Source organism: Moschus berezovskii, chromosome 10, assembly GCF_049115385.1.
Source record: "Moschus berezovskii isolate FMDL1 chromosome 10, NW_MosBer_1.0, whole genome shotgun sequence".
Classification (NCBI taxonomy): domain Eukaryota; kingdom Metazoa; phylum Chordata; class Mammalia; order Artiodactyla; family Moschidae; genus Moschus; species Moschus berezovskii.
In genome coordinates, this window is record NC_142469.1 from 55,174,743 (window position 1) to 55,196,939 (window position 22,197).

Consider the following 22,197-nt stretch of genomic DNA (forward strand, 5'->3'; position numbering starts at 1 on the left):
ATTCAGGAAAAATTATTTAAATCTGAAGTGGCATAACTTCGATAAATCTGTTAATTAAAATGAACACTCTAAGTAGAAGCAAAATGACTACCTATAGATCCAGTGGCTAAAAAAATGTATTTTTAAGAAGATTTTTCACTGCAGTTCTGTGTTAAGATCATTTTCTAGCAATTCCTTTTATTACACAGATTTTATATGTTATCATTGTTTTAAAATTATTAACTTTGGTTTCATTAAATTGCCATATTATAAAGTTACGTTAAAATCCTATGTTAAAAATTTCAGAATATAATCTAAAGAAATACCCAGTGATTATTATAATTCAAATTTATAAATAAATAATTTTTCCATAAGATAAGTTTACCAATAAAAAGATTAAAATCACTCCCTGTTCTTGTATGAATTTTGAGGTATGTATGTTATTAATATGTATAAATCCCAATAAAATATTTGTGCCAAAATTATTTACCATTGTATTTATATTATATATTTATACTAGCTATGCTGCAAATGGGAATCTTTAGAGGAAAAAAATTAATGTTATACCCTTTCTTATTTTGGTGATGACAGTATACAAAATCACAATAAAGAGGGACAAAATCATCAATATTATGTTTTACTTGTGGTACAGTTACATTTAAAACTGTCAATAATGTTGTCACATTAAATGAAGCCAAGATTTAAAAGAAACAGGAAGGAGAAGAATTAATGAATACCAAAATGTTTTTATACTGTATAAAATTCAACTCAAATGGGAAAAATAATCCAATGTGATAATAGTAAGTAAGGTCAGTTTTGGCAGATACCATATCTAATGTACTGTTCTCAAATGAGGCAAGGCTGATTTTTAATTAATTGGAGAAATGTCATGGCTAATAATTATGCTTGCTTTCTTTTAAATACATCATAGTGATGCATTTTAAAAACTTAGCTTTTGACAAAATGGTCCTTGATGCAATGTTCATATTCAACTTTAACGCATTAGTTTAATTTTTGTTATATTTTTGATTTGCAGATTGCTCTGGGAACGGTTACTAATGTGGAAGAAGCAGTGAAGTGGATAAGCTACACTTATCTTTATGTACGGATGAGAGCAAATCCATTAGTATATGGCATCAGCCACAAGGCTTATCAGGTAAAAAACCTCATTTATTAAAAAAAAGTCAGACCTCCTTTTTAGTTCTATAATCCTTTCATTGTATGAGGATAAATATTTGCTACTTCTGCCTCATCTGAAAAGAGTTAGGTACCTGTAAGAAAAACAGAGCTTTAATCTTTTTTTAGAAAATACTAATGATCAAGCTGGATTTAGAAAAGGCAAAGGAACCAGATATCAAATTGCTAACATCCATTGGATCATCGAAAAAGCAAGAGAGTTCCAGAAAAACATCTACTTCTGCTTTATTAACTATGCCAAAGCCTTTGACTGTGTGGATCACAATAAACTGTGGAAAATTCTTCAAGAGATGAGAATACCAAACCGCCTGACCTGCCTCTTGAGAAATCTGTATGCAGGTCAGGATGCAACAGTTAGAACTGGACGTGGAACAACAGACTGGTTCAAAATCGGGAAAGGAGTACGTCAAGGCTGTATATTGTCACCCTGCTTATTTAACTTATGTGCAGAGTACATCATGAGAAATGCTGGACTGGATGAAGCACAAGCTGGAATCAAGATTGCCAGGAGAAATATCAATAACCTCAGATATGCAGAGGACACCACCCTTATGGCAGAAAGTAAAGAACTAAAGAGCGTCTTGATGAAAGTGAAAAAGGAGAGTGAAAAAGTTGGCTTAAAGCTCAACATTCAGAAAACTAAGAACATGGCATCCGGTCCTACTACTTCATGGCAAGTAGATGGGAAGACAATGGAAATAATGACAGACTTTGTTTTGGGGGGCTCCAAAATCACTGCAGATGGGGACTGCAGCCATGAAATTAAAAGATGCTTGCTCCTTGGAAGAAAAGTTATGGCCAACCTAGACAGCATATTGAAAAGCAGAGACACTACTTTGCCAACAAAGGTCTGTCCAGTCAAAGCTATGGTTTTTCCAGTAGTCATGTATGGATGTGAGAGTTGGACTATAAATAAAGCTGAAGGCTGAAGAATTGATGCTTTTGAACTGTGGAGTTGGAGAAGACTCTTGAGAATCCCTTGGACTGTAAGGAGATCCAACCAGTCCATCCTAAAGGAAATCAGTCCTGAATATTCATTGGAAGGACTGTTGCTGAAGCTGAAACTCCAATACTTTGGCCACTTGTTGCAAAGAACTGACTCATTGGAAAAGATCCCGATGCTGGGGAAGATTGAAGGCAGGAGGAGAAGGGGATGACAGAGGATGAGATGGTTGGATGGCTTCACTGACTCAATGGACATGAGTTTGAGCAGGCTCTGAGAGTTAGTGATAGATGGGGAGGCCTGGTGTGCTGCAGCCCATGGGGTCGCAAACAGTTGGAAACGACTGAATGACTGAACTGAACTGAAGGAAAATTAATTTTATCCCCTGTAATTATTTTACTTTCTTTATACCTCTTTTCTACTGATACTAATGATCTTTATGTTGTTAATCAATTTAGTATTCAGATGAGTTTCCATTTAATATTAGTATTTTGCTATGATTTTTTTTAACTATATTTTTTGAATTTAGTTTTTGGAATAAATCAGACATGAGGAAACTTATAGACCACTTTTGATAACAGGGTGATGTTGTATACAGTATGTTCCTCTTATCAAGTCCTTCTAAGTCCTTGTTCCTAAGTTAATAGCATGAATGAGTTACTCTCTTAAAGTTTGGAGACTGAATCAGTCCTGCTGAGAACATAGACTGAGAATCAAATGCTTGTGGTCACAGCTCTTCCTACAAACTTCACAGCTGTTTGGTCCACATAGCTTACAGATTCTGTGAGATCTTGTCTTTTCTTTTGAACGCTGCTTTATACCCTGTAAATGCTTCCTAATTACAGATAAAATCCAGTTATTCTCTAATGAATATACTATTTCACCACCATCATATCGATATTCACTGGTGTTAAATCAAAATTAGAAGAAAGGTTGAATTTAACTCAGAATTATAGTTTTCCTCCATTTATTAATTATGTTGGCTTAGTTTGTATATGTATTCCCTGGTGTTATCAAAGCTTCCCTGGTAGCTTAGATGGTTAAAAATGTGCCCGCCATGTGGCAGACCCAGTTTTAATCCCTGGATCGGGAAGATCCCCTGGAGAAAGAAATGGCAACCCACTCCAGTAGTCTTGCCTGGAGAAGTCCATGGACAGAGGAACCTGGTGGGCTTCAGCCCATGGGGTTTCAAAGAGTTGGACACAACTGGTCAACTAAAATTACATTAACATTATAGTTTTTCTCCATTTATTAATAATAATGGCTTACTTTGTGTATACACTCCATGGTGTTATCAAAGCAGATGCCTATCTTTTTTCTTCTTTATTTTTCCTTTTCATATACAGTAAATGTGACCATTGGAAACTTTTGAAACTTAAGATTTAGGAGGGGGAAATAAAGAAAACTAACAGCAACAACTAGTTATGAAGCTGTTCGTCTGAAATCATTTTATTTTTATATTAAATACTTAGGTATACTCTTTTACTTAATACCTAAGTATTAAGATATCTCATACTCAGGTATCTTCTTTTACAGTCAGATTGCTCTCAGCTATAAAATGTGGATATGTTGTAACCTGTAACTTTATAAATTTTAAAGAATAAGGCACTAGCTCATTACAGATACAGGCTTTGTGAGACAGGTCAATGGTACTATGAAAGTATTCTGAAGGAGTAAAGGAAGATAAAACACAACTTGTTTTTTTTTCATAGGCTAAAGTATCTCAAATCTCAAACATACCAATTGATTTTTCTTAAAGTACCAGGTTAATATCAGATGTCATTTTGATATGATTTTCTAGTATAAAAAAGTGACTTTTTTTCCCCTTCTGAGGTACATGGTTTTATAGCCTTCACAGTTCAGATAATCTAACCTTTTTTCTGACCTATGTGTTTTTATTACTCAATAAGAATTTGCAGCTATAAAACTCAGGTGAACTAACACAAATAATGTAATACTTTAATTCTTTTTAGTGGTTTAGTAATATGTGATTAATAACATGGTTTTATAAAGTAAACCTGAAACATATAGTATGTCACTTAGAGAAAATATTTTAAGACTTTTTTGGGACTTCCCCAGTCATCCAATGGTTGAGACTTTGCCTTCCAGCACAGGAGGTACGGTTTTGATCCCAGGTCTGGGAGCAAAGATTCCACATGCCTCATGGCTGAAAAACCAAAACGTTAAAAACAAACAAACAAACAAAAAAAAAAACCACAAGCAATGTAACAAATTCAATAAAGACTTAAAAAAAAAGACTTTCTGTATTTGCTAATATGATTCTTGATTCCTCCTTACTTCCCTACAGTTGATTTTCCTTTGCCTCATTTTTTTCTGATTTATTCATTTGTTGTAGCTATATTTGGTGCATGAATAAGTTGCTATAAAAATGTGTTAGAACAAATAGTAGGAGTGTTAACTCATAAATTGATTTCTGAAGTATTTTATACTCTCCCTCACCCACTTTAGAAGGTCACACTTCACTTTATTGCTTGTGGCCAGACTGCAATCTTCAGGACTTGGTGTGTGTGCATGTATGTGTATATATATACATATATTTACACACACATATCTTAGTAACAAGAACATTTGTTAATATCTAGTGTTAAGGTCAGGAGAAGGCAATGGCAACCCACTCCAGGACTCTTGCCTGGAAAATCCCATGGACAGAGGAGCCTGGTAGGCTGTAGTCCATGGGGTTGCTAAGAGTTGGACATGCCTGAAGCGACTTAGCAGCAGCAGTGTTAATGTCCTTACTGCTTAGAAAAATACTGCAAAGTGGTTTCCCATCAACAGTTATGCAGAGAAAGCCTTCGACAAAATTCAACATCCATTTTTGATAAAAACCCTCCAGAAAGTGGGAATTGAAGGGACATACCTCAACATAATAAAAGCTATATATGACAAACCCACAGCAAACATTATCCTCAATGGTGAAAAACTGAAAGCATTTCCCCTAAAGTCAGGAACAAGACAAGGGTGCCCACTCTCACCACTACTATTCAACATAGTTCTGGAAGTTTTGGCCACAGCAATCAGAGCAGAAAAAGACATAAAAGGAATACAAATTGGAAAAGAAGAAGTAAAGCTTTCACTGTTCGCTGATGACATGATCCTCTACACAGAAAACCCTAAAGACTCTACCAGAAAACTACTAGAGCTAATCAATGATTACAGTAAAGTTGCAGGATATAAAATCAACACACAGAAATCCCTTGCATTCCTATACACTAATAATGAGAAAATAGAGAAATTAAGGAAACTATTCCATTCACTGTTGCAACGAAAACAATTAAATACTTAGGAATATATCTACCTAAGGAAACAAAAGATTTGTACATAGAAAACTATAAAACACTAGTGAAAGTAATCAAAGAGGACACGAATAGATGGAGAAATATACCGTGTTCGTGGATTGGAAGAATAAATATTGTAAAAATGAGTATACTACCCAAAGTAATTTATACATTCAATGCAATCCCTATCAAGCTACCAACAATATTTTTCACAGAACTAGAACAAATAATCTCACAATTTGTATGGAAATACAAAAAACCTCGAATAGCCAAAGCAATTTTGAGGAAGAAGAATGGAACTGGGGAAATTAACCTGCCGGACTTCAGGCTCTATTACAAAGCCACAGTCATCAAGACAGTATGGTACTGGCATAAAGACAGAAGTATAGATCAATGGAACAAAATAGAAAGCCCAGAGATAAACCCACGCTCCTATGGACACCTTATCTTCGACAAAGGAAGCAAGAATATAAAATGGAGAAAAGACAGTCTCTTTAACAAGTGGTGCTGGGAAAACTGGTCAGCCACTTGTAAAAGAATGAAACTAGAACACTTCCTAACACCATACACAAAAATAAACTCAAAATGGATTAAAGATCTAAATGTAAGACCAGAAACTATAAAACTCCTAGAGGAGAACGTAGGCAAAACACTCTCCGACATAAATCACAGCAGGATCCTCCAAGACCCACCTCCCAGAATATTGGAAATAAAAGCAAAAATAAACAAATGGGACCTAATTAAAATCAAAAGCTTCTGCACAGCAAAGGAAACTCTAAGCAAGGTGAAAAGACAGCCTTCAGAATGGGAGAAAATAATAGCAAATGAAGCAACTGATAAAGGATTAATCTCCAAATTATACAAGCAGCTCCTGCAGCTTAATTCCAGAAAACTAAGTGACCCAATCAAAAAATGGGCCAAAGAACTAAACAGACATTTCTCCAAAGAAGACATAAAGATGGCTAACAAACACATGAAAAAATGCTCAACATCCCTCATCATCAGAGAAATGCAAATCAAAACCACAATGAGATACCATTTACACCAGTCAGAATGGCTGCTATCCAAAAGTCTACATGCAATAAATGCTGGAGAGGGTGTGGAGAGAAGGGAACCCTCTTACACTGTTGGTGGGAATGCAAACTAGTACAGCCACGATGGAGAACAGTGTGGAGATTCCTCAGAAAACTGGAAGTAGAACTGCCATATGATCCAGCGATCGCACTCCTGGGCATACACACCGAGGAAACCAGAATTGAAAGAGACACATGTACTCCAATGTTCATTGCAGCACTGTTTATAATAGCCAGGACATGGAAGCAACCTAGATGTCCATCTGCAGATGAATGGATAAGAAAGCTTTGGTACATATACACAATGGAGTATTTCTCAGCCATCAAAAAGAATGCATTTGAATCAGTTTTAATGAGGTGGATGAAATTGGAGCCAATTATACAGAGTGAAGTAAGCCAGAAAGAAGAACATCAATACCGTATATTAACGCATATATATGGAATTTAGAAAAATGGTAACCTGAACCCTGTATAAGAGACTGCAAAAGAGACATAGGCATTTAGAACAGTCTTTGGGACTCTGTGGGAGAGGGTGAAGGTGGAATGATTGGGGAGAATGGAATTGTAGCATGTATATTATCATAAGTGACCAGTCCAGGTTCGACGCATAAATTTTCCTCTGTTCAAAAAAAACAAAAAAAATAAGTTAATCCTGAATAATCAAAATGTATTTACAGAGAAACTATTAGTCTCTATAGAACTGAGTTTCACAAAGAAGCCTACTTTTTTCCTTTTCTTAAATGACGTGAATAAATGTCATCTTCACAATAGAAATGCAGACAAAACAGAAGGAAAAGCACAACTTCTGCCACTTTTGTATGTAGAAAATGATTTGTTTACCTCATTAGTAAAATCAACTGAGGGAAACTAAACTGGATGTGCCTGGAAGATTCTGTTGGTGCATTGCTCATGAATAGTACACATATGGCAGTGCAGTAGATGAAACAATTATTTTATTTGTATTAGACTTTCTTAATGTGCATTAAGAATTGCATATAGATCTAAATAAAGTATCTCATTCAAAAAAAAAAACAGTTATAAAAATTGTTAGAACACTAAAACCATGTTTTTGAAAGGGTAACTTTTTCATTTATTTTTGTATACCTTTACTTCAGCAGAGGAAAGCATTCTCACTATCATTTCTTGAAACAGCTGATAAAGCAGGACTATGATTTGGTATTTTACAGTTCTTATTTATTTTAGTGTGGGAGGGAGAAAACAGTGATTTTTTTCATGTATCTAATTTGTAATCCTGATTAATATTAAATATTATAAGACTATACAGAAACTTTAGATTATAAAATTTACTATCTGAGAATAATATACAGATTGATAATTTTCATTAATTTCAAAAACTTTATTTAATGAAATAAAATATTTTCTAATGGTTCTAACTTTAAAAAATGTATTCTTTTAAAATTGTAATAAAAATGTATGCTAAAGCATCAATAGAAACATTTAATTTCCATAAATAGATATACATTTGCAAATGATGACTGTCTGAACAATTAGTCAAGTGTTTTTTTTTTCCTATAGATTGACCCAACATTAGCAAAGCATCGAGAACAGTTGGTCATTGAAGTTGGACGGAAACTAGACAAAGCTCGGATGATTCGTTTTGAAGAGCGAACTGGATATTTCTCCTCTACTGATTTGGGTAGAACTGCTAGCCACTACTATATTAAATACAACACTATTGAGGTATTATACTGAGTGGAACAAATAGAATAATATGTCTGTTTTTAAATGTATATACTTTCTGGACTTCAGAATATAGTACTATTTTGGAAAAACAAAAGCTACTAATGGAACAAAATTCATTTAACTTATAGGAATTCAACAACATGCAACAAGTAAAGATAAGAAAAAAAAATAGGACTTTAAATATTCAAGACGTTCTTGCCATCCTGTTCTATGAGTTTGTCCCAAGCTGTAGATGAACCCAAGCCTAAAACCATTGAGCATATTAGACCTGGGGAATGAATGCCTTAATGATTTAAAGTGGGGACTGTAATCATCATGGCTTATTGATGTCCATGAATAAGAAGTTGAAAAATTAATTACAAATTATTGAGAAACACTGACCAAGAAGAATTATAAAAACTAATAAAAATATTAGGGCACTCAGCTGTACTATTTGGACAGTTTAAGAGATTATTCAAAGGTAATTTGTACTACACAGTTGTATCCTTGCCTGTTGCCTTTTAATGTAATCTTATGTAAGGTAAGGTGCCACCATAATATCTACATTTTTAAATAGTACATACTTGTCTCCATGTGTATTTATATGCCTATATATGTACCTTCATTGGAGAAGGAAACGGCAATCCACTTCAGTATTCTTTCCTTGAGAATCTCATGGACAGAGGAGCCTGGTAGGCTATATATAGTCCATGGGGTCGCAGAATCGGACATGACTGAGCGACTGACACACACCCACATGTACGTTCATGTATTACCACATGGTAAAACTTAACCGTGATTACCTGTGAAGAGAGGATTTAAATTTGAATAGAGGGAGGTAGATTAAGGTGAAATTTTACTCATTGCTCTTTTTGTAGAGAGAAGGTTTGAATTTTCTATGTTCACTTTTATTTTTATTCTTTCTTAAAATTGTTTCTGAAATGAAAAAGTAATAGAAATCACTAAGGTGAAATTTCTTCAAAAATATGAACACCAAAGCCTATATGAAAGTTTTGTATGTGTTAAATGTTTTGTACTTATTTAACATGTGCTTATGCATATAACATGTTTCAGAAAACATCTTCGCGTGCTTAATAGCTTTTCCTCCCTTGCCACATTTATATCTCGTGTTTCTATAGCACTTGGTGTGTGTGTGTGTGTGTGTGCTCGCATTCAGTCATGTCTGACTCTTTGTGACCCGGTGGACTATAAGCCCACCAGGCTCCTCTGTCCATTGGATTTTCCATGTTAGAATACTGGAGTGGATTGCATCCCCTTCTCCAGGAGATCTTCCCAACCTAGGGATTGAAGGAGCATTTCCTGCAGCTCCTGCATTGGCAGGTGGATTCCTTACCATTGTACCACCTGGGAAGTCCCATATGTCACTTTGAAAGTGTGAGTCACTCAGTCATGTCCAACTTTATGCGATCCCATGGACTATAGCCTTCCAGGCTTTTCTGTCCATGGGGTTTTCCAGGCAAGAATGCTGGAGTTGTTTGCCATTCCCTTCTCCAGGGGATCTTCCCAACGCAGAAATCGAACCCAAGTGTCCTACGTTCTGGGCAGATTCTTTATTGTCTGAGCCACCAGGGAAGCCCCATATAGCACTTCAGGTTTCTTCAAAGTCTTTTAACATATATTATCTCACAACTGTGATCTCTTAGTTCCTCAACCCCCATTTCCCCCAGCCCTCTACAGCTTGCATCACCTCTTCATGTCCACTTGTTTGTCCATTCAGTTTCCTTTCTCATTTGTCCACCCGGTAGTGTGTTGCTGGCAAACAACATCTTAAGCCTGTTGGGAGCTCTCTTTCAGGAACTCTAGCCTTTTTTCAACTGTGTTTTTATTCTGATCTTTTTCTTTGTGATTTTCTGAATTTCTGTATGCCCTTACTAGCAGTATTTTGATATCTTTGCCAGAATCTTCAGGTTACATATTTTTAGTTATCCCTCCATCAATTTTATGTGATATATGATCAGCTTAAAGTCAGAGAATGGTATAGATTTCCATATGCCCATGCTGAAAATGAGCCAAAACCAGAATGTTATGCTGAACATTGTTTTAGGTGTCTAATGTAGGCCTCATTAACTGATTTTATTGATTTTTCTTTTTTTTTTTGCTGCTGCTGCTGCTGCTAAGTCGCTTCAGTCGTGTCTGACTCTGTGCGACCCCATAGACAGCAGCCCACCAGGCTCCCCTGTCCCTTTTTGCTTCTAAAGATCTTCTTTAGCTAAATAGTCTTTTTAGTCTTTGGTGACTTTAATGTTTAAAATTATGATTTGGAATAGTGTGCTACAAACATTGTAACTCTGCATATTCTAGGGCTCAGATGTTCTTTTAGAATGTGTGATTTATAGTCAGGTTTTGAATTTAAAATACTTTACTAGGCCTTCTATTTTAATCAAATGTAACACTTACTTTGGTAGACCTTCAATGAACTCTTCGATGCTCACAAAACAGAAAGTGATATTTTTGCTATAGTCTCCAAAGCTGAAGAATTTGATCAAATCAAGGTAAGATTGCTTGAAGCTTGAATTAAATGTCTATATCATATATGTGTTTATTCATTTATAAACATTTACAATAAATTGTTATTCCTGTTAAAATATAAACTATATGACACTTCACATTTTGAGTACCAGCCATGTTGTTCCATTTATCAACAATGTCCAGTATTATAGATTTTGACAGTGTTTCATACCTGACACCATTCTTTGCTCTCTACTGCAAATCAAATACAATTTAAGTAGGTTTTACAGTAATGAAACTATTGTAGAATTTAGCGTGTAGATTTTGGTTTATTTGCAATGTAAGGTTCACTCAAGAAAATATAAAGGACATGCATGATTCAAACTTAGATATGAATATTTCTATACTCATATTGTAATTTAATATTATTAACAGTGAAAACTTTAATGCTTTGAATCATAGTACTTCACAGTTTTAAGCTATGAATGTGTTATACCATATAAAAATATATGACTGTAATGAATGCATTTGAAGATAATTCAAGTTTGCCGTAATCCATTTGGGCAGAGGTTTTACTCTGGTCAAATAAAAAATGAAATCTCATCAATAGAAGGATGGTGAGGTCAGAAGATTTAATTTTTGTGGCATATCAAATTTTATATGTCAATGGCAATTTTAATATTGGTGATGAATAATAAAATGTAGTTGTATCAGCCTCAAGGTAGTTTTTCATTGTATTTTATTAGTTAGCTATGAAAAAATTGCTTTTATTTTAGTATACAAAAGAAAAATGTTGAATAATGACATGGAAACTTTTAGAACACATGCAGTATGGTTTAATTTCAGTATAAAAATTTTAAACAAGTCAGCCCAGATAATTCTATAAAATCATGATTCTTCCAGGTCAGAGAAGAGGAAATAGAGGAGTTAGATACCTTATTAAGCAATTTCTGTGAACTCTCAGCTCCTGGAGGTGTAGAGAACAGTTATGGGAAAATAAACATCCTACTTCAAACTTACATCAGCCGAGGGGAGGTGGACAGTTTCTCCCTCATATCAGATTCTGCATACGTCGCACAGGTAAAAATATTGCTCCCTTTCTGTTTTCTCTTCGTTGATTACTTTTAGAGATTCAAGGAATTAATTCATGCTATAATGTATTGCTTCATGATTGACATGCTGTCAAATCAACATTTTATCTTAGAACTGGTTGTTTAATTTGTATGTCTTTTATTCCATTTTATGCTATTAGATCAGGAACAGAGGTTAGATTTGTGGTTATTTTGGCTTTTTTTTTTTTAATTATTTTGCTTTTGTTTACATTTTAGCTTGTAAAAATATCAGTATCTGATTTTTTTTTTCTGTTTTAAATGGTCAAATTCATTTCTTTTACTTAGAGCAATAGTACAAAAATATTTCAAGCAAAAAGAAAACATTATGGAAACTTTGTAGCTTTTCTCAAAAGTTAGAAATATAAACAATTGTAAATGTACCTCATATCATATATTCAGTATGATATATCTTTTATCAAAAATATCAGCTTCCTACTAAGCTGATTCTTATAAATTGACGGCTGAAAGAAAATTAATCCTTAAATTGCAGCTCATTAAATATTTAGTTTTTAGAATTATCATAGTATAAAATATTGTAATATTTATGTTTTTATATTCAAGACCTCATGCAATATATAAAGTAGATTTTTGTGTGTGTGTGGCAGTATATACCTTTCAGATGAGAGCTTTTCCTTCTAGGGAGAAATATTTATTATTTATCAAAAATACTTTTTTCATTATTTTTATTGAATAATGCCTCTTGTAGGTTAAGGAGAATAAAACACTAATCATCCTTTAAATATAGAAACTATTGCATTATGTGGTTTCTTTTTGTAATTTTATTCAGACTTAATATAGAAAAAGTGTGTTTGTGTTAAATGAATTACTGTTAATAACCATGTATACACCAGAGTACTTTGAAATAACTATAAACATGAAATATTTACAAACGTAAACCAAGATACATTAGCAAACAATTTGAATGAAATGCAGTAATTTAATCGAAGTAACCAAGAAACTAGATGATGACTTCAAATATAAAGTAAATATGGATGTGGTGAAAACATTTTTTTTTCATTTTGCAACTCATATGTTTCTGCCATGGAAAAATATATGTGTTCTCGAAAGCCTAAAGCTCTCGAAGGAACCATTATTCTAAAGTCTTCTGTTTTGCCTGTTTTTCTGAAAGATAATATATTGTCATTTTATATAATCTAATGGTTTTGTATTGAAATAGTTAATGATTTAATGAAAAGACAAAGTTTTACTGCATTCTGGATGGATAATCTGACCACATTTCTGCTTGATTCGAGATTACGAAGATATTATCAGAGACTGATTTACAAATTGCTTTACAATATAAAACTCATGGTTTCCTCATGATTGGTACCCAGAAAGTCAGTCTCAGAAGTTGAGGATGTATCTCAAGGCATCCCTGGTTTTTCTTAAATAACTCCTACTGGTTTACATTCTTGACTGCATTAGATAAATTTTGTTGAGTTTGGGGGTTTTTTGTTTGTTTGTTTGAAGTTTAAGCCATTACTAGTTCCACAAACACTGTCAGATCTGTAAAATGGTACTTCCTTCTGTATTCCTGAAACTTTCTCCCAGCCCTTAAAATAAATCCTTAGTTTTTTTATTCTGTGGTGTTATAAAGGAGCCTGTATATTCTGCATGTTAGAGATTTTGATCATTGTTCCCACCCAATTTGTATCATTCCAGATTAAAATGTCCAATTTGTATTACGTCACACAGAATTTCTCTTTCCATTTCTTTTAGCTTTTAGGGAACAACCATAGGCTCTGAAATATTATAATGCATTTTCAAACACAGTTGAAAAAATTAGCCTGACAGGTTTTAGAAGAGCATCTGGGCATGCTGTAGGAATAGCTACTTGATAGCTATAATAATAAAAATGATCGATTTATTTATCATTTTCTGAGCTTAATGAGAGCCATCCTGTCATTTTTGAAAGATATTTGAGATAGCCTCACATACTTCTAAATACCATGTTTTTAAATTTCTAATACTGAAACAAATAGTCAAATTTATCAAAAGATGAATAATACTTTTAATATACAATGTAAAACCAAAGCCCTTAACTCTTACGATTATCTTTCACTTCATAATTTCAAGCCATATCATGTTTGCCATTTTGCTATTTAAAATCTCACTATTTTTAATCTGTTTTTATGATTTTACCAAATTTAACATTCCTCATTTTCAAATTCAAATGTTATTAGATATTATAGATGTATCTAAGTTTATTTAAGATGATTTTTAAAATAATCTTCTGTAAAATGATCTGAAAAGTTAATAATAGAAGGAAGCAAAACAAATGAAAACTATGTGAAAAAGGACCTCAATCATTGTGTCTTTCTATATGTCTGTGAATGAAGTTTTCCTCAGATCACTGAATTTAGAATCTTGGTGTTAACTTTGTTAATGTTTATATCTAGCTTTCAGAAGATACTCTTGATACCAATTTTCCAAATTATTAAAATCATTAAACTTTAATATCTTCATCTATAAAATCATAATATCAAGACCAGTCAAATGCATTTGTCATAAAAATTAAATGAGATAATATATATAAAGCAATGAACACATTGTCTGGTTTGTTAGTTCAGTTCAGTTGCTCAGTTGTGTCCAACTCTTTGCAACCCCATGAATCAAAGCACGCCAGTCCTCCCTGTCCATCACCAACTCCCAGAGTTCACCCAAACTCATATGCATAGAGTCAGTGATGCCATCCAGCCATCTCATCCTCTGTCGTCCCCTTCTCCTCCTGCCCCCAATCCCTCCCAGCATCAGAGTCTTTTCCAATGAGTCAACTCTTTGCATGAGTTGGCCAAAGTATTGGAGTTTCAGCTTTAGCATCAGTCCTTCCAATGAACACCCAGGACTGATCTCCTTTAGGATGGACTGGCTGGATCTCCTTGCAGTCCAAGGGACTCTCAAGAGTCTTCTCCAATACCACAGTTCAAAAACATCAATTCTTCAGCGATCAGCTTTCTTCACAGTCCAACTCTCACATCCATACATGACCACTGGAAAAACCATAGCCTTGACTAGACGGACCTTGGTTGGCAAAGTAATGTCTCTGCTTTTGAATATGCTATCTAGGTTGGTCATAACTTTCCTTCCAAGGAGTAAGTGTCTTTTAATTTCATGGCTGCAATCAGCATCTGCAGTGATTTTGGAGCCCCAAAAAATAAAGTCTGATACTGTTTCCACTGTTTCCCCATCTATTTCCCCTGAAGCGATGGGACCAGATGCCATGATCTTAGTTTTCTGAAGGTTGAGCTTTAAGCCAACTTTTTCACTCTCCTCTTCCACTTTCATCAAGAGGCTTTTTAGCTCCTCTTCACTTTCTGCCATAAGGGTGGTGTCATCTGCATATCTGAGGTTATTGATATTTCTCCCGGCAATCTTGATTCCAGCTTGTGCTTCTTCCAGCCCAGCGTTCCTCATGATGTACTCTGCATATAAGTTAAATAAGCAGGGTGACAATATACAGCCTTGACATACTCCGTTTCCTATGTCCAGTTCATACTGTTCCATGTCCAGTTCTAACTGTTGCTTCCTGACCTGCATATAGGTTTCTCAAGAGGCTGGTCAGGTGGTTTTTAATATGGGTAGTTGCACTCATCAATATTTTTTGTTCTTTTCTCACTAATTTTTCTCTCTGACTGGATCCCAAGTCTTCTGCATTTCTCCAAATAGCTTTATAAATTTGATCATTACACTATATACCCAAGGACATCCACTGCTGTCTCTTAGATTCAAAATGCTTTCAATAATGTCCTAAATATTTGGCATGCCTTTTGTCTCATCTACTTCATTCCTGTTTAGGGAGATGTGATGTGGAACTTTCTAAGAACTTGGAAATAAAGCTATTCTTGGAGAATTAACCAGAATAACATCCACATAAAAGAATTGATTATTCTTGTGTAAAAGTAATAAAGATAATAAGAGGTATATGAGGATAGATGTTGCCCACCGTTAAAGGATGCAGTTTGACATACTTTTTAAACTGAGTCTGAATAATAATTTCATTGATAAATTAAAAATGACATTGGACCTAACCCCCAATCCCCCTTTTCATTCTTCAGAATGCAGCTAGAATTGTCCGTGCTCTTTTTGAAATTGCTTTGAGAAAACGCTGGCCTGCCATGACCTACAGGCTCCTGAATCTTAGTAAAGTCATTGACAAGAGGCTTTGGGGTTGGACTAGCCCTTTGAGACAATTTTCAGTCTTACCACCACACATTCTAACAAGATTAGAAGAAAAAAATCTTACTGTGGATAAACTGAAAGACATGAGGAAAGATGAAATAGGTAAGAAGGAAGCAAAAATGTTTTAATGTAACTGTTACATGCAATTAAAATATTTTGCTTAATGTTAAAAAAAGCATTATCAATTTTCATTTTACTAAAGATAAACTTTTACCATTTTATTTGTTTTTTAATTGATCTAAACTCAAGCAAAATTTAAGTTTTGTGAAGTTAAATCTTTAAATTTTGTGTAGTTACTGAATGAAACTACTAGTTAAAATGGAGTTTAGGTTGTCATACCCTTGACTATTTCACAGATACAATCTTAGCTACAAATAAGAATTAATGACATTTATTCTCTAATTATTTATTATTTAATTCATTTCATTGCCTTTTTTTATGTGTATCAACAGTATTTCAACAACAAATGTATGTCAACAATAAACTGTACAATTCTTCAGATTCTAAATGAGCCTCGTCACTATATATGTGTAGATCTTTAAATACTGTTGGTATCAGTGTGTAAATAGTATTTGGTTTTCTGTGCTTTTCACATAATACTGAAAAATTATCCCTGCATATCTTGCCATGTGCCTTAACATTCTGTTGAACAAACATGGATTAGGTAATGTTTCAGATTCTGAATGGAATAAGCTTTACACATGAAGGGAGGCAGGCTGAGGAGCAGAGGGGTTTGGCAAAAGGTCCATAGATACAAGGAGAGGCTGGGATAGTTATTTCCCCTGTGTAATAAGAATATTTCTAAGATAGAATGAAAAAAGGGAGGTATCAATAGAAATTGAAAATATGAACTAGAAAGTTGGGATTATGCGTATTTTCTAATGTAAACATTTTATTAAAATAAGAGGAATAACATTAGTTTCAAATTTTAGTGTTCATAAAACATTTTGGTTTACTTATCAATGTGCTTTAAAAAAATTATATTATGAACCACCAGGACACATAAGAAATACTGATCCTATAAAAAATATAACCTGTTTCCACTTAGTCTCTTGAATTAGAGTAGGAAAATGTTTCTAGTTAGTCATGACTGTTTGTGACCCCCCCCAACGCCACCCTGGTGCTTTCATGCCTAACTATATTTCAGGATCTCAACATTTATGAAAATACGTATATATAAGTGGTTAATTTTGTGCTAGATTGGCCATATTTTATATTTTATCTGTGTTTCCTGGAAATAGGCATGTAAGTAGTTGTGTTTGATTACTAAAGCATTTTCCGTCATGGTTATAGAGTTCTGAAATAGGCCTTGAATAAATTAATGACTGTTTTCACAAAATACTAAATATTTCTATAATGTGTCTTAAACTGACGAGGAGAAAAGTAGGACTGTTTATAGTAGTTTAAAAACTAACAATTTTCAGTAATTTTAAGAACCCTATTAATAGCTGAAAAAATAAAAAACCCTGATACTGGTTTTCAGAGCTATGAATTGCTAATTCAAGTTAACTATTAAAAAATATTCAAACATGCCAGGTCAAGAATGTCAACCATTCTACATAGCAAATCATAAAAAAAGCAATAAAAGCACCTTCTCCGAAATCCCATTTACAAGTCAAATTTTATTGCTTTTTTCCTGTTTGGACACATTTCTTCTAAGTGATGTTTTCCCTGCAGGTCACATTCTACATCATGTGAATATTGGGCTCAAGGTCAAACAATGTGTTCATCAGATTCCTTCTGTAATGATGGAAGCATCCATTCAGCCCATCACACGGACTGTCCTCCGAGTGACGCTTAGCATCTCTCCTGATTTCTCTTGGAATGATCAGGTAGACATGGAAAACACCTAAATAAATCTACATTAAGGAAAAATGTCTGTACTCCTGGTTCAACTACACCTCCCTACATCTGTCTTCAAGGCATATAGAAAATCCTTTAAAAAGAATATACATGAAGAATCATTTAAAACATTGTAGTAGTATTTACTCTCATCCTCAAGATAAGCATGTGGTATAATAGATGAATAATATGTCAACCAATGAGACCCCATCAGAGAATTATAGGAAACCTAAAATTTCACATGAAACAATGGTATAGTGGTTTCAACTCCATAGCGACTTTGCTTAATTCTATCCTCTTTCATTTGTTTCTAGGTCTATGTACTGTGTCATCTTAACGTACCTAAAATTCAAGATTCTTCATGCTAAAAGAGCCCTTTTAAAATCCTGATGTTTCTCAAACTATCATTCTCTTCTTCACTGTTAGACTTGTAGAAGGAGTAATCTACATTTACCTCCTCGTCACCTGATTCCCACTGAGACAACTACTTCAGTGATCACCAAAGACTGACTGATTGCCATAATAAATAGCCTTTCCTTAGTTATCTTCTTTATTTTCATGAACATTAAGTGCTATACATTGTCCTTGAAAATGTCCTTCTTTGGCTTCCATCCCTTTCCTATTTCTGTTTTTACCCCTACTTCTGTTCTTTCTTCTAAAACTTAGCTGTTACTCTGTGTGTAATGTTGAAAATCCACTCTGAATCCTCTTATTCAGTCAATAATTCTTTGTGTGTTTAGCTGCTCAGTCATGTCCGACTCTTTGCAACCCCATGGACTGTAGCCTGCCAGGCTCCTCTGTCCGTGGAATTTTCCAGGCAAGAATACTGGAGTGGATTGCTATTTCGTTCTCCAGGGGATCTTCCTGACCCAGGGATTGAACCCAGGTCTCCTGCATTGCAGGCAGATTCTTTTACCACTGAGCCACCGGGGAAACCTTAATAATTCTTAAGGTCTATCTTTGCACCAGTTACTATGCAAAGAGTACGGTAGAAAAGAGATTGTAGGTACAGATAAGCAAGTGTCAGTCTTTCAAGAGACCAGTGGAGAATGAAAGTCAGTAAATGTAGTATAGCAGTGCCTACTTTATAAGAGTCTAGTTAAGTGTAAGTAAATATCATCTGCATTATTTACAATATTTGTCATAATGTAATCGTCTGCATGACATGAGTACCTCTTTAAAGTGAATGCATTTTATTATACCCAACCATAGTCCTAACTGAAGTGTCCTAACCATTCATTCTTTCAGTTTCCTCATTTGTAAACATGTATTATAATAACAATTATCTTTCTCACAGAATTTCTGTGAGGACAAGATGATAGAAAATTATTATTTTTATAAATATAAAATTTATGTAAAATATAAGATTACCATTATCCATAAACTCTGGTTTTTATATGTTGAAATACATAGAAGTTTTAGATTTTTAACCCTATTTTCTTCTCTTAAAATACATAATAAATCTCCCACAATGCATTAGCAGAATGGAGTACTTAATTATTTACATAGCTGCTTTTATCAGTTAGAATACTGTTGGCTGTAAGAATAGCAAATATGAGTAGTCTCAAACTGACTTAAGGAAAAGAAGACGTGTGTGTGCTAAGTCGCTTCAGTCACGTCCAGCTCTTTGTGACCCCATGGACTGTATGTAGCCCACAGGCTCCTCTGTCCACGGGATTCTCTAGGCATGAATACTGGAGTGGGTTGTCATGCCCTCCTCCAGAGGATCTTCCTGACCCAGGAACTGAACCTGCGTCACTTGCAGCTCCTGCAATGCAGGCAGATTCTTTACCACTTCAGCCACCAAGGAAGCCCAAAGAAGATATATCCTCTTACAAAATGATAAGTCCATGGGTAGAATAGGCCCTAAAGGTGACTGAGTCTTCTGTTTAATAATACTGTTCCAGACACAGGGTCTTTCCATCTCTTTTCTCTGCTGATATTTTTGGCTACTTTCCAAATGTATTCATGCTTCCTTGTTCACAGTTAACAGAGAGAGGGAAAAAATACTCCCTGCTTCAGTAGCCCAGAGCATGCACCTTTTCTTTTGCCTGATTGGGTCAGTACAGGCCATGTGCCTGTCCCTTGCCACACGCTCTTGTGAGGGAGATACTATAAGCTAATTAGCGTATGCTAACCAAAATTATTCTTGGAGGTGGGGTAACCTTCAATGTTACATGAAAGAGAAAAAGAGATGAACATACTGAACAAGTCTAGGCTTTGTTAGGAATAAAAACAGAGAGGAATGAGTACACAAAACACAATATATCTATCCAATGGAATATTACCTGTTAGTAAGAAGGAACGTAGAACTGATGCATGCTATGACATGAATGAAAATATTATAGCAAGTGAAAGAAACCAGTCGCATATGATTCCATTTATATGAAATGTCAAAAACAGGCAAATCTGTAGAGAAAGAAAATAGACTCTGGTTGTCAAAAGTTGGAGGTTGATATGGTGGAAAGATAGTTAGGGTACAAGGTTCTTTAGGGGATGATGAAAATGTCCTAAAGTTAGATTATAAATATGGTCACAAAACTTTGTAAAAGTATTAAAACTGAACTGTATACTTTAAGTGAGTAAACTTTGTTATGTAAATTCCATATCAATAAATCTGTTAAAAAGAGAAAGGAATGGGTTCTGGGAATGCTAACAATAGAATCCCTTACTTGAATTAAAATATATGGTATTAGTAGGATACTATTTTCCTTCTAGGTCCATGGGACAGTAGGAGAACCCTGGTGGATTTGGGTAGAAGATCCTACAAATGATCATATTTATCATTCAGAGTATTTCCTAGTTCTAAAAAAGCAGGTAAATATGTCTATGTGACTCTATCCTTATTTTGTTGCTATCATTTACCTATTTCTCTATAATTTCATAATCCCATTGAAGCTTTATTTATTATCTTTTATGTTTCTGTTTGGTTTTAAAAGAAAATAATGATTAAATGTTATAATATTCATATATTCAATGTGATTTTCACTTGAGAAATTTAATTGTAATCTTTCTAATGGTTTAAGGCATAGATTCCAGAGGGGTGGAATGTGTCAAATGAGTGGAATAAATAAAATTTTAAAAATTAAATGAATGAAAAATAACTTCAGGTGTTACATAGGCACAGTTGCTGCTGCTGCTGAGTCACTTCAGTCGTGTCCAACTCTGTGTGACCCCTTAGATGGAAGCCCACCAGGCTCCCCCGTCCCTGGGATTCTCCAGGCAAGAACACTGGAGTGGGTTGCCATTTCCTTCTCCAGTGTGTGAAAGTGAAAAGTGAAAGTGAAGTCGCTCAGTCGTGTCCAACCTTTAGCGATCCCATGGACTGCAGCCTACCAGGCTCCTCCATCCATGGGATTTTCTAGGCAAGAGTACTGGAGTGGCTTGCCATTGCCTTCTCCGACGTAGGCACAATATTAAATAAAATTTTAAAAATTAAATGAATGAAAAATAACTTCAGGTGTTACATAGGCACAGTATTAAGACTACTGAATACATTATATAAAAGACATTCTTTTTTAAAATTCCAAGAGAAAGACTCAGTTTGATGGAATTCACTATGATGCTTCATTCCTAATTTCTCTTTTTATCAAAGAGAAACAAGCTTTAGGCCTGAGTGGACATCTATAGAATTTTATAGCAATATTTTATTTTCATTGCATTTGTGTCCATGATTATCTTTTATTTATGCCAAGTGTTCTGTTATTCCACTTAGGTAGTGAAAGATTTTTTTTTAATATTAAATGAATAATTTGGTAAACATTATGAAGTTAAGTACTTGAATGAATGAAGTTAGGGAAATTATGATAATGAGTTAAATTGGTAACTTGATAGTACATGATGATATGCATATGTAAATATTATAAGTTGGGCATATGTTTTTCCTTCTATAATATCAGATCTCCTCAGAGGATGACCACCTACAAGTTTCTGAAGTATCTGAATATCTCACCTATTTAGAAATCCAAGATATTTTCTTTCTCTTTAGTACATATTGCTGTAGATACCATTGTTTTTACAAGAGAATAATAAGACCTCTATGCTACTAGAATAACCATATTCATTTTATACTTTATTTTACATTAGGTCATTAGTAAAGAAGCTCAACTACTGGTATTTACAATCCCTATTTTTGAGCCTTTGCCTTCCCAATACTACATCCGAGCAGTGTCTGATCGATGGTTAGGAGCTGAGGCCGTATGTATTATCAACTTTCAACATCTGATTCTACCAGAGAGACATCCTCCCCATACAGGTAACATGTGAAATAGTAACTTGAATCATTGATTTTCCAAAATTGTTGGTTTTAGTTCATGTTGAAAAGTATCTATGCTTTAAAATTGTCTGAATCTAAATAAAAACCCATCTTATTTATCAATATAGTTTGAGAAGAGACTTTTCAAAATCAAATGTAGACCCTAATG

General features: G+C 34.3%; 1 protein-coding gene across 2 annotated transcripts in view; it reads left to right on the forward strand.

The window, feature by feature from the left end:
* ASCC3 (activating signal cointegrator 1 complex subunit 3) overlaps positions 1–22,197 on the forward strand; it is a 352,215-nt gene that overhangs the window by 211,564 nt on the left and 118,454 nt on the right. For both annotated transcript variants that reach the window (XM_088840691.1, XM_088840692.1), the window contains 8 exons: positions 1,016–1,135; positions 8,025–8,189; positions 10,598–10,684; positions 11,544–11,720; positions 15,808–16,033; positions 17,609–17,763; positions 20,492–20,590; positions 21,860–22,028. In XM_088840691.1, the coding sequence (XP_088696817.1) occupies positions 1,016–1,135; positions 8,025–8,189; positions 10,598–10,684; positions 11,544–11,720; positions 15,808–16,033; positions 17,609–17,763; positions 20,492–20,590; positions 21,860–22,028 (1,198 nt within the window). The remainder of the gene's footprint in view (positions 1–1,015; positions 1,136–8,024; positions 8,190–10,597; positions 10,685–11,543; positions 11,721–15,807; positions 16,034–17,608; positions 17,764–20,491; positions 20,591–21,859; positions 22,029–22,197) is intronic.